We start from the raw sequence: 13,992 nt of genomic DNA, 5'->3' as shown, positions 1-13,992 counted from the left end.
ATATCTCTCTTGATGTTGAATCCAAACGAAACAACTGCTGAGAAACCGGAGCACAATGGGTTAAAACATATTACATATACAGACATAACAAAAAGAAAGGACTTATTATCTAAATATCTCACCAATACTGCTTGTCTATGCTCGAAAATGTGATTTTAAGTAGTTGCTTCCCTGTGAATATTTTGTTTCCAGTATACATTATGAATAGACTCTTCCCGTGGAATTACTGGAGGAAGGTATGCAGCAAATTGTTCCCCAGTGCATGCACTCCCACACACAAACACACTTTCCAGGCGCTCTGCTGATGTTGTTATTATATTATTACACTTACTTGAGTATTGATTTACCATAACTGCAGATAGGGATGATGTTTTTACTTTGCTTGGTTAATGTTGTGACATGTTTAGCTTTTTATGGCTCCCTGAATTATGTAGTAACTTTTACTTACCCTATTGATGCTTCATTAATAGTCCTCTCAGGCACAAATTATTACAGGAATAGCACATCATTTTAGTAAATATAGTAATTTACATTTGTGTCAGTGTTTAAGATAAGAAGGTAGATACCAATCTCATGTGTGCTTAGCACAAGGACCTGAAACTGTTTAACCTGCTGTTTTCTGACTTTAAAACGGTCTTGTTTCAAGACAAATAATCTGATGTAATACAGTTTGCTTTTATTTTTTCCAAAAGGATTAATTCAGTTTTGGATACACCAAACCCAGCTCTGCCCAAGGGCAACAAAATCCACCTAACAGCACCTCTAATGTTCATCAAATAACTTATATATCACTGATGTTTAATCTGTACAAAAAAAAATGTAAAAATGACATGTCATGGAGTCTCTACTGGTTGCAACCTCACACTGACGACCAGACTGGTCCCAACCAAGAAATATCCTGGCACATAACCCCCTTTTAAAACCACAGACAATTTAGATTTTATATAGAGTCTAGCTATTGCACCCTATTTCTAATACTAAGCTAAACTAACTGCTGATGTTTTACCACAGAGACATGAGAGTGGTATCGATCATCTCATCTAACTTCTGGGAAGAAAACAAACTAACAAAAAACATTATATTTCTTAAAATGTTAAACTTTAAATCACTCTGGATAACCTAACAAAATAACATAAGATAACATATGTGCCACAGTAAATGCTATGCTAAATGAATTTTTATTGTTATTGTTGTTTTTTTTGAATTATTGAAGAAAACCGCCCTGTCATTCTGCCTTTGAACATTTCGTTGGCTTTCTTTACCCAGCAGAAGATCAGCATGTCGGGTACCTCACTGGACACGGACTGAGAAAAAACGGGAAACACATGGAGATTCCTTACATGGATCACATAACAACATATAAAGGAAGAAGAAACGTCTTTCTATTTCTCACATCCCCTTCCTCCCATCTTACTTATTCTCCTTTTGTCCTAAAGAAGGACATTTTTGTCTCATGGGAGATAATAATATTGACGTCAAGAGATGAGTTATTGATTGAGAGGAGAGGACATCGAGACAGTTGACATGCTGCAGACTACGTTTCAGTTACCAAACAGCTTAAGCATTCATACATGTATGTGGCATGTACTGTAGGAAGGGATATTCATTTCACTCTGGGTGATAGGATATGCATCTATTGAGTTTTGTGCAACATGTCAACCAGACAAACACGAGTACAGAGGAAAGACGGCAGGCCGCATGAGCTTTGCTGCTCCCTACAAATCTTTATATGTTAGGAAATTGATGCAACACTGCTTTGTTCTAACGCCTTACGATATATATGGGAGATAATGAGGTTGCGTTCTGTCCTGATTGAATGGGATGATGACATCGATATGAAATAGCTCTGGTCTTACCATGGCTGCTGTGTGTATTCCACCTAGATACATCTTCTTGACTCGTGGGTCATTTGACCTGCATGGGTTTGTGCAGATTGAATCACTGGAAAAAATATGTTTATTTCCCAATGATTCAATCCATCCAAAGCACAGTTCTGCACCAAAATGCCTACTATATAAAGATAAACAAGGTTTCGGAGTCTGGTTCTTTTTGTTCCTGAATGATGCTCAAGAAACGGCTGAAAAAACTGGATGCAGGCTCTGCAGAGTTGGTCAATGTCACAGAGAAATGAAAAAATAAAAGCGACTCAAATGGCTGAGCGCAGACAGTTCTCATGTATCAATCTGTGCAAGATATCAATGACCATAGCAACATACAGAGCGGATAGATTCCCACTGGCAATTATGCAAATGTTTATGTGACATGTGAGTCTGCACCCAGCATGATGCGACGAGAGGGGAATTCACCAATACTTGGCTGCTCTGTCGCTGCTGCTGCTGCTGCTGCTGCTGCTACCATTAGCATTAGCATTGTTCACACATCCCCTCATCTTAGGCCGCTTCCACACCCCCCCACCCCCACCCCCTTCCTCCCTCCCTATGCCCCACCACGTCTCCATCCTCCCCTCCTCGCCCTCCTCCTCCCAGCCTGCGTCCTCTCTTTCCTGTTCTCGCTGCGGTGTTGCTATAGCAACGGAGAAATGTGGGAATACCTCCGTCCTTCAGAGCGCAGGAGAGAGAGAGAGAGAGAGAGAGAGAGAGAGAGAGTGAGCGGAGAGCGGCGGAGAGGAGGGGGTGGTGGGGGGGAGAACAGAGAGATAGAGGCAGGCAGGGAGGAAGAGGGAGAGGATGGGAGATAGACAGAGAGTGAAGGGGTAGACGAGACAAGAGGAGAGGAGAGGAGGGAAGGGAAGGAAGTGTGGAAAAGACTGTTAATTAAAAGACAGAGAGCGAGTGGCTCTGACTCACTGCCTGAATGGACACCATTGCCTGTCACTTAGCCCCTTGACTCCAAGCGTTTGTCCCCCTCCTCCACACCCTCCAACTCCCCAAAAGCTACCGTCCCATTGATATTCAGTCTCTGTGATGATGAAGAAGACGCCACTGTTATCTGACTGGAGGCGTGGGTGCCAGTGTGGGTGGGGGGTGAGTTCGACTGAGATGGCACGGTGTCGCGCAGCCATGGCGTAGCTTCACGCTGGGCCCTACGCACGTCGTTTGTTTGACGATCCATGTGTTCTGGATGTCTCCATTTGTAGTGAGGCTGCAGTTTCCATGACAACGCCTGGACTAAAATAGCACCCCGCTTTCCACCCTCTCTCTCTCTCTCTCTCTCTCTCTCTCTCTCTCTATCCTCCGCTCACAATACACTCATAACTGTTCATTCCTGATCTTGGGCCTCGTTCTATCAGGCTGAGATGTCCCATACTGCTCATCTCCATTCATCATATGGACTGAAAAACATGAAAGCCCCCCTCCCCGCCCTCTCTCCCCCACACCCCCACCATCACCACCATCATGGCGTTCACACACACGTATACATGCGCGCACACACATACACAAGCATCACTTCTCCTCCCACCTCTTATCTCCCATTTTCAGTCTCTCGGTCGCCCTGCAACAGATTCTGTCAACATGCATCAACCTCTGCGTTGCCATGACAACGGTCTTGAAAATCACTGCAATTATTTCAACAAAGACAAAAACACTACAGCCACTTGGGAGAAAGGGAGGAAAAAGGATGGCGTGTGTGTGTGTGTGTGTGTGTGTGTGTGTGTGTGTGTGTGCGTTTGTTTGTTTGTTTGTGTTTTGTGTTTGTGCGAGTGACAGAAAAGGAGCTACAGAGTTGTGTGTCTGTGGTTGCGTGTTTAGTGACCCTTCAGTGAACTGGTGTGTATCAACTGTAGTGTTTTCCGCAGCACGTGTGCATATGTTAGTGTGCGTGTGTACAGTGTGTGTGTGTGTGTGTGGCTGCGTGTGCGTGTGTGTCTTAGCCTCATATGGTGAAACTCCTTTCTTTTCCTCCACTCAGACCCTTGAGTATGTATATGTTGTTCTGTAGTTGAATGCAGGTGGACTCACTGACCCATTTGTACAGGTGCATCGTTCTTCAAAGCCAACGTGTACCAGCTACACTACCACGTGTGTGTGTGTGTGTGTGTGAGACAGAAGATTGTACTGTACACTGCTGTGAGATAGAGAGAAACAATAAAACACATGGGCAGAGTGAGATCTGCACAGTGGTAACTAAACATACCTACTCAAGTACTGACCACGTAGAGACAGTTTGCATTATATGCTCAGTTTGCTGATATTAATACCATATAGTACCGTACTTGTTCTTAAAGCATAAGGCTTTTTTTTTTTTTTGCTATTTTAAACTGATGTTTATGTCCATGTAGTTATAGTAAAGATACAAATGGTATTTAAAAACTATAGTCAAAACTATGTTTTTATCCTTTTTTAAAAGCCTGGGCACTATAACCTTTTTCAAAATTATTCAAATAGGAGAAAATTGCATGTTTGTTCAGGAATGTTTTCAGTCATAGATTTGGTGAGCTAGTGAGTAATTACAGCAGCAAGACACGTATGCGGAACTGATTCAAAATAAGCTCTGGTACGCATGTTTATTGTGATAATGCATCACGTCACCCAGTTGCGTAGTTTAATTATGTGTTTTTGATGATGACGATAGATGTCTATGATACAGAGGAGAGTGAGCTATATCAGGCAAAACATGGAATTTCTTCACAATAAGAAAAATACAGACTCAGTCTGAAGTAAAATCTGGATGCATTGTGGTATTGTTACTTTAACTTCAGTAAAAGGGAATACTTTACACACTACTACATGTAAGCGGACAGTTTTCTCCAAGTCTGAATTGTGTTAGTGTGTGTGCATGTAGGTGTGTGGCTGTATGTATTTCAGATCAATGTCACTTAATGATGAGAACTTTAATGTTACACTGACAAGCCACCTCTGTGAATACTACACTGTGTATTACTTTGTACAATAGATCCTATCTTACACTCATCAAATATGATGTCAACACTGTACAGCTCTAAGTCTTCACACTCACTAATCCCATTGTATCCCAGAAAGCTGCTTTGATACTAACAGATACTTACATGTGTGTCGAGTCAGGGAAAACACTCCAGGCCCTGTAATTTTGGGGCCAAACCCACGGCGGATGACATAGCAAGTTATAATGAATGTTTGTGGCCCTGGGCCAGTGTGTAAGTGTGCATGTGTGTGTATGTTTATGCATGTAGGAGTGCAATTTGAGAAGCCAGGTGGGTGCGTCTTAACTTAGCCCATTTCTTTGTCGTATTGTTCTTCTAAAGCCAGACTGTCCTTAAGAATATACTGTGTGACTGCGGCTTTAAAGTGGACTTATCCACACCAAGGGGCCAAACATGTATTCTTAAGTTCAAAACATGTCTGTCAGTAGGAGGGGCCTTGTCACTGCACAGTGGGGAGTTGGCAGAGACAGTGATTTGGACTTCAGTCGATGATGAAGTAGACGGGGACCCGAGAGAGAGAGAGAGAGAGAGAGAGAGAGAGAGAGAGAGAGAGAGTAGGTCAGGTAGGGCGACTATATAAAAGCACGCCCTCCTTTACTGGAACATGCACCTAATGTCAACCTGGGTATGAGTGAAGATTTGGGATGCACAGCAGTCCACTTCTATCTTTAACCCGTTTGACTGAGACAAGGAAAATGTGTGAACAAGTATGCTGAGGTAAGTGCATGTGTTCATCTAAATACTTTTTTGACAAGGCATTTTATTGTACATGTTCTGTATTGTATATGTCATTGCATGCATGCATTCTTAATAAATATTGAAGTAAAGTTGACTGGACTACAGTGTCATAGTCTTTTAGATCTTGAGATCTAAAAGACATTTTGCACAATTTTTGTTTGATTAAAATGTGCAACTATTGGCAAAATTCTGCTACTAATAGCGTACAAATGTAAATTTCTTGACTTTTTTTTTCCCCCTTCTGTGAGCAGGTGAACTCTGTGAAGGAAGTAAAGAGCGACAAGTCAAAAACATGTGGAAGTTCCAGAAAAGTTTTGGCTGTTTATTCCTTCTTTGTTGCATCTGTCAGATTGAGTGTCGGCTGCTGAAGTTTGTCGTCGCTGTAAGTCTACCCAGAATTTTTTCACTAATAATGATAACATTTAGCAAAGCGTGCAATTTCATGTTAAGCTGTCTTTCAGTAGTTTAATCCTCTGTAAAATATTTGTGCAACGATATTGATGCGATTTATTTGTTGAAAGCTAGAATTTTTAACATCATCTGGAAGGCTACTTTATACAGTGACATTACTGTACATTGCTGCTGATTACACTGCATTTTTCTGCTCAGTGAGCATTATTATATTTACGCATTTATGTCACAAAGGATTACTTTGAGCCTAAACTCCAACAGTGTCAGGCATATCTCTCCCAGACACTGCTGCTTTGTTCCTGATCCTCTTTGTACATCTTTCTTTCTCACCATAGTTTAACCGCAGAATGAAAAAGAGGATTTAAGTGAAAATCACATTTTTTTATATAGAATGTGACAGTTTTTTTTATTTCACTTGTATTTATCTTTTTAGGCACGCCAACCGACTTATATATTACACTAGTGTGTTTGTCACTTACTTATGACTTGTGATATATAATGCCATGACTGTTGTCTGGCAGTTTACTATTAAATCTGTATAGTAGTTTGACAGTACCCATTTTTGCTCAAGTAAGGGTTAGTGCTTGATATTGAGCAGTTCAAATGTATTTTTATCTGTTTCATTATTGTGTTACAATGCCATTAATCTTTACGTAGATATGCATAATTAGTTGTTATATGTACATTTTTAAAAATGTGTTTAAATTCAACTATTTTACTCTATTTTACTTGAGTCAACTCTTGGTTGTTCGGTTCATATTAAATTCTTGGAACATGTTTTACATCCAAAATGACAGTGAGGATACTCAAAGCAAACCATGACTTTGTTGACTTGACTTTGTGGTTTGCTTTTTCTTGAAGTTTTACAGGAGTGAATCATATATGGCCTTAATCCAGTTTAATCAACCTGTGTGTCATGTCACTGCTCAGAAAGTGAGTCTGCAGGTTAATAATACTAACAGAGCAGCTCTAGCATTCGTGTCTTGATGGCATCATCAGAATGACTCCTCCATGCCTTAAATCCAGACTGAACTGTCCAAGATCACAGGTTTCTATTTCTGACTTATGTCTCAGGGTGTTTTTTTCCCCTTAAGTACACAGTGTAATGGCTGGAGCAGCAGCATGGCGTCTGAATGTGGCATGTGACATAATCTGTTATGACTTTTAAGGTGTTCCGACATGGTGATCGATCACCAATTGAGTCGTATCCCAGAGATCCTCATGGAGAGCAAGTGTGGGCTCAGGGCTTCGGACAGCTGACTGAGGTACTGTGTGTATGGGCGTGTGTCATCATTACCGTTTTGTCAAGTAGGATTTGGCAAACAAATATGACAAGCTTTTCGGTATATGTAAAATCCATCCATCTATGTACATCCACTTATCCTGGGTCATAGGGAGCTGGAGTACGGTGTCCCTGAGGTGCAAAACAAATAACAAAAAATGAAAATAAAACCAAAAGGATCAGGACTTATTCCAGGATAAATTGATGCGAAACATTGAACAATGAACTGGTCCATATGGTTTAAAAACATATATTGTATATTGTATAAAATGTACTCACAGGAGGGTATTTACAATGAAGATATAAGATATTTTTGTACCTGTACATACAGTAGGCCTTGGTGCAATAGTGGCCTAACTGATCCACACTTCAAAGTCTGAAGTCTCTGTAGAGATAGCTTAGCTCATTTTAAGGTAACAAAAACATAATACTTATTGTTTTCAGGTGACACATGGTTAAACATGGTTATGCATATTGTAATCCCTTTCTGCCATATTATGTAAATAGAGCCCCCTAAGTCTTACACACTGGGCCTTTAAAAATACAGAATACAAATCATTCACTTGTACTTTAACCTGTACATAAAGTCAGGTTTCTTGAGATGGAAGAAAAGCTTGTTGTAGACTTTTAATTAAATTCTTTCCTACTGTGACACTGTTCTGCTCTCAGGCAATTAGCCAATTTACAGCGAATAAACTGTATTATTTCTCGGCCTGCAGAAGGGGTGAAATTTGTTATTTTATGTAAATGTGTTGAATTTGACCTTAAATCTGCTCAATCTTCCGCAAAAAAGGTCACATTCGACAAAAATTAACAGTGCAGGCAATTTTCCTTTCAGCTGGGCATGAAACAACAGTTTGAGCTGGGCAGATTTCTAAGGAGGCGTTATGGAAACTTTCTCAGTGAGGAGTACAACAACAAAGAGGTTGGTGGATTCGTGTTTGCCTGTAAGTATGCAAATATCTGTTTTTCCCCTGATCTTGGTTAGCTGAATTCTCCCATGAACCTGTGTGCTCAAGTGTCACCTATTGTCACGGGTGTCTTGGCTCCAACGTGCAATGTGTGGTCTGCCACCATTTGTAATGACTGTAACAACATACCCTAATGAGCACGACTCATATTGGTGATATCACTGCCATGGCCTTGTAATATGCTGTAACATGTGGGGTAATCTTGCCCCTGGGCTCTGTACTGTACAGATGGCAGCATGCATGTTGGTTCAGTGTGCCCCTGGGCTGCATGCTCAGCATACTGTCAGTATGAAGACGTGATTTCTTTTCCCTGCCTCTGTTTTCTTTACACTCATCGTCTTCCTTTTTTTCACTCTTACCCCTCCCTTATTTTTCTCCATCCTTGCCTTTAGTCCTCTTCTCCCATCTCTTAAATAACATGCAATTACCTCAAAAATAACAACTCTTCTCAGTACCTGTCATTGGCGATTTGTCGCCCAGGTCTCAGTCAACTTGTACCGTACCTTTATTCCTACGCTGCCGTGTCTGTTTTAATTTGACAAAAGGAAGGGGGGAAAAAAGAAGCGTTCTCGGCATCACAGGAACATCCAACCTTATCAGCGTGATTTACTGTGTGCAAAAACCTGACACAGGGTGACAGAGAGATATAGACGAGCGAAGGCTGATGTCAGAAGAGATCACAGCAAGAAGGATCGTTTTCCCCCTCCCTCTCTCATCCATTTGGATCTCTTCTTCCCTCCTCTTCATGTTAAGGGAATACCTCAGTTGACTTGGGATGAATAGCAGCTCACTCATAATACAATACTGCTTTGCTGGGTGCATTTATTTAGCATTTTTATTAAATTAAATAGAAAGAGAAGTATGTGCATTTAAACTTTGCAAATGCAAATGAAATTCTTTTGAGTTTCCGAGTGCATTTCAGGGTAAAAAGTAAACTGATCCTGAGCGCATCGTTTAGGACGAAGCAGACAGTGGCATTAATGACCGGCTTCATATATATTTTAATACCATGTCTTCAACAGTTATACGTGCAGAGCACTGACTACGACCGAACTCTGATGAGTGCCCAGGCCTGCCTTGCTGGGATGTTCCCTCCAACCAGACGCCCAGCTCCCATCGTGCCCCAGTTACTGTGGCGGCCTATTCCCGTACACACCATCCCCAGGGCCCAGGACAAGGTGGGCTGCTGAGCCACATAAATATTTTCTTTCATACAGCAGCCATACATGGCTGAGTAAAAACTTGTACAAGTTAATTTGAGCCTCTCTCTCTCTGTAGCTCCATGTTGCTGTGTGTGTTCACCTCAGCTGTGAACCTGGCGTGCTGAAATTCCCCACTGTTTTAAAGTGTGAAATGAACATATAATTGTGCCCAGAAGACTTGCAGTACCTGCAGTAAATGCGCATTATTTCCACTGATGTTCTGCTGTTGTTTTCGATTTCTCAAGCTGTTGAAGTCTCCAGGCAAAGACTGTCCAAAGTTCAGAGCGCTGATGACGGAGACCTTTGAGAGTCAGCCTTACCAGAGGTTCCTCAGGGCTCACCAGGTAAGGCAAACCACAGAAGAAGACACACTGTACTGTAACTCATCCTCAGCATCTGCTCAATGATGTGAACGTTCTACTCACAGCTCAGTTTGTGTTCAACATCACTTTTCTATGAGTCATGTGCCTGTTAACCACTAAAAACTTGTTTGTAACTCTGTTGTTGTTGTTTTGTTTTTTGTTTTATCAGCAGAATTATATAATCAAAATAGCTGTGAAAAATACTCTTCCTCACCTCTGCTGCCTCTTTTCTACTTATCATTGCCTTGATTTGTAAATTAACAAACGCTGTGAAATGCACATTTCAGCGCAGAGTGAAATATATACTTCACAGTTGCTGGTGCCAGCGTTATCGGCACCTCCAGTGGACGTGTTAGTTATGCTGTAGACATCATGTCCTCTCAGTGATTTTCTCAGGCACGGTGACTCCAGTGCCTAGAAAAAGCTGTACAGTGCAATTTCTCTCACATTCTCGGAGACACTAATTAACGGTTGGATTGAATTAGATTAAGAATTACAATGAAAATGTTTTAATTAAACTGAGTCCCATGTGCTGCCTATTATGGTGCAGTTTGAGATGAGGATGGGGCCTCCTGCACTGAATTTTAACACCCTCTGCTGGATGCACAGTACCTACAAGTTGGATACAAGAACTAAAATGGTGCCATTTTTTACTGTGTATGACCAAAGGTTGAATTTAGAATAATCACTGAATCAATGAATTAATCGATAGAATTAACCAACTAATTCCTGCAAAATCTTGAGTTCAAAACACTTACACCAATGAGCAGCAAAAATAATGTAAGTAGATAAACAATTGGAAATTCAAGTGTTATATTCCTTTGAGCATTATGTCTGTAAATGTAAGTCACTAATAAGCACTGTACTTAAGTGCAATTATACAGTACTTTACTTGATTATTTTAAGTATCTACACATAAATCCCACAGCATTTCAATAAGAAATAACCTTTTAGTCCACTATATTGAATAAGGGAGTTACTTAGCAGATTTAATGATAAACTTATGTATGAATGTATAAAGTATGATGCATTATTAAAGCTGAAACCAGCGGTTTCCAACCTTTTTGGTTTATGACTGTTTATAAAAAAGCTGATAAAACTTTTACTTAAGTTGAATTTTTATAGTTAACTTTCACTTGTAATGGAGTATTTATGAATACGTGAGTCTCTCTGAGTTGCTCTTTCACACGAGAAACATCAGAATATTTCTTACTCCACTGGTCTAACTCATTTCTTCACATTGCAGTACTTTGTGGAGCGACTTTCCAATCACACTGGCTACCCTATCTCCAAACTGGTTGGCAAAAAAATATGGAGGGTCTACGACACTCTTACCTGTCAGGTATATTAAATATTTTATCAAGCACACATACATAAATACAATGAAGTTTGTATACTACCTGTTTTCTGTCGTTTACCAATGCTTCAATTACTGATACAAACACCAGCTGCAGACCAATGATGGAAATGAGAATGGAGCTGTTTTCTTCAACACATCTGCAGACATGGGGAGGGGGCTGGAGAATTGGGAAATAATTTTTATACATACAGTAAGATATGAATAGGACAACATATTGAAATGATAATTAAAGCATTGTGTGACGGGTGGATTCTAGGCCAGGTTGAATACACTCATTCACACTTGCAAAATGAGCATCTGCTATCTTCAGACCTGTGCTAAAAATAGCCAGGATAATAGAAACTATGAAATACAGCCATTAAAAGCCATTTTGTTGGTGTTCATGTGTTGTGTAAAGGGATTATTAGCGTGATGCAGGGTAATAAATGTTATTTTCTTGTGCAGAGGATCCATAACTTGACTCTCCCACGCTGGGCCACCCAAGATGTTCTGGACACCCTGAAGAGAGTAGCATCATTTGAGGTCATGTACAGCATACTCAGTCACAAGCGAAAAGAGAAGGCCAGACTCTCAGGAGGTGAGGATCCATATTAGAGGCAATTCATTTAAAGCGCTGTTAGAAAAAAATGCTATTGGAGTAAAAAGGCTCAGTGTATCTCATACTGTGACTGCTGGATGAGCCTTTGTGTATGCCTCATACAGTGTAGAGTGCTTGGTCAGCTGTGTTTCCCAAAAGTACGGAAGCTGAGAACGGCCATGAAATCATGAAGCATTTTTTTTTTTTCCATTCCATTACCTCGAGATCACAAGTTAATTATTTTGTTATCTCAAGACATCAAGGCTCGTTTTCTCAAGATAATGGGTTAATTTATCTCGTTATCTCGAGACAACAAAAGGCAGATTTCTCGAGATAAGATCATTCATCACGAGAAAACGACTTCTCTTTTCTCGAGGTTATGGGATAATTACGGAGACCTTGAAAATGAGTGTCTGGTTCATTAAGTTGGAGCCGGGCTAGTCTTCTCTTTAAATGATGAGGACTGATCTGAATGTTATCTCTAACAGAAAGGCAAAATTCAATTTCTGCCTGTATTAGACCTCGACTGAAGTATAGACTGATGTGTTCAAAAATGGGCACTCTTTGATCTGACGTGACATGTGTCTTCTCTGGTGTAAAGATGCCATCAGCACACACTGACATGGCATTGCTGACTGCTGATAAATATATAAGTAAGATCTATAACCAATAATACAAAGCTTCCTTTTTTCCCCCTGTAATTTTATCTCCTTATCTTGATATAACAAAGCTTGTTTTCCCAAGATAACAAAATAATTAAATCATGATCTCAGGGTAACCGATTTAAAAAAAACAACTGCATGCATGGCATTTCTTGGCTTCCATACAAAGGCATATTAACACATATGAGATAATGGGAAAAAGATGATTACAGCACTAAGCAGGATGCTTAGTAAGGTCAAACGGATGTTGGTGTCTGTGAAAATTTCATTTGCACTGTCGACACTGATGTGTTAATTTACCAGGGGTCCTACTGAATGCCATCCTGAGGAATTTCTCAAGGGCTGTGGAGCACGGGAGCCCTCTCAAATTCATTATGTACTCAGCTGTAAGTTCAATGTTTGGGCACATACACACATTTTTGTAATTTATTTTGCAAAGTGTTGTTTCATATCTTCTCACCTCCTTGTATATTATTGCTGTGATATGCGTTTCTCATTCCAGCATGACTCGACACTCATCACCCTCCAGGCAGCTCTGGACGTGTACAACGGTCTTCTTCCTCCTTACGCTGCCTGTCAACTATTTGAGTTTTACCAGGAGTATGATGGGTAATGATGTCCTGTCAATGTCACTTCAGGCATTCTTCTTTTTCCATGTTTAATTACACTATCTAGGTCAAATGGCCAAAACACACACACGCACACACACACACACACACATTTTTAGCAATTGCATTCAAACACTGGAATTCTGTTTTCCTTTTTAATTAGATGGAAATCTGGCAGCCATCCAGGACTGCAATGGCCAAATTAGCACATAATACAAAACATTTACATAACACTTACCACAACTGTGTGTCATCTCATTGTGTTAATCCTAATAAATCCCCAGTTCCTATTCTCTGGAGCTGTATTACCGCAATGACTCCTTGCGTGACCCCTATCCCAACTCGGTGCCAGGATGCAACGGGTTGAACCCATGCCCTTTGCCTGTGTTCACTGAGCTGGTGCGGGACGTGATGGCAGAGGACTGGGAGGCTGAGTGTGGGTTTAGGACCAAATGGTCAAGCACAGGTGAAGATATACCGACTTCTATTTGTTTCATAATTTGGAATCGTTAAGGTTTCACTGCATTAGGTTTATTCCTGTTCACTTTGGGGACAAGTGTGGGGACTTTCAGCACAGACTTTCAAATTTAAAATTTGTCTAAACTTTTGGAAATCTTACAAACCTAAACAGAATTGTTTGCCTCCCACAGGTGTCATAACAACTCTTGCAGTGGCTGTGGGTCTCCTGGCAGTGGCGCTGTTGTTCAGCATAGGAGTGGCAATCTGCAGGAGGAGAACACACTACTCCAGGGAGGTGTAAAGAAGTCGACTGTAACACGTGCCAAAAATACAGAAAGGTGCTTATCAGCTGTAGAAACAGCTCGAATGATAAAAATATGCCATGTATTTGAATATTTTAGATGCTGATTGGGTGAGTGCAGAGGAGATGGTGAGCTCTCGTCTGACTCAAAGAATATACATCATGTACATGAAAGGTTGTTTTTTTTAAACAGAGAAA

The 13,992-nt window shown here is 40.6% G+C and overlaps 1 protein-coding gene across 1 annotated transcript; it reads left to right on the top strand.

Annotated features, from left to right (window-relative positions):
• The first annotated feature begins 7,167 nt into the window (after window positions 1-7,167).
• Window positions 7,168-13,931, top strand: LOC113747872 (testicular acid phosphatase homolog). The gene is made up of 10 exons (XM_027289439.1): window positions 7,168-7,275; window positions 8,131-8,217; window positions 9,286-9,441; window positions 9,711-9,809; window positions 11,074-11,169; window positions 11,632-11,764; window positions 12,730-12,812; window positions 12,929-13,035; window positions 13,319-13,500; window positions 13,685-13,931. The coding sequence occupies exons 1-10, from the start codon at window positions 7,168-7,170 to the stop codon at window positions 13,792-13,794; spliced, it is 1,161 nt and encodes a 386-aa protein (XP_027145240.1). The 3' UTR covers window positions 13,795-13,931.
• The last annotated feature ends 61 nt before the right edge of the window (window positions 13,932-13,992 follow it).

The sequence above is a fragment of the Larimichthys crocea genome, chromosome XVI, assembly GCF_000972845.2.
Source record: "Larimichthys crocea isolate SSNF chromosome XVI, L_crocea_2.0, whole genome shotgun sequence".
NCBI classification, from domain to species: Eukaryota; Metazoa; Chordata; class Actinopteri; family Sciaenidae; genus Larimichthys; species Larimichthys crocea.
Note: the sequence above shows the minus strand (reverse complement) of the source record. Positions and strands in the feature narration are given on the sequence as shown.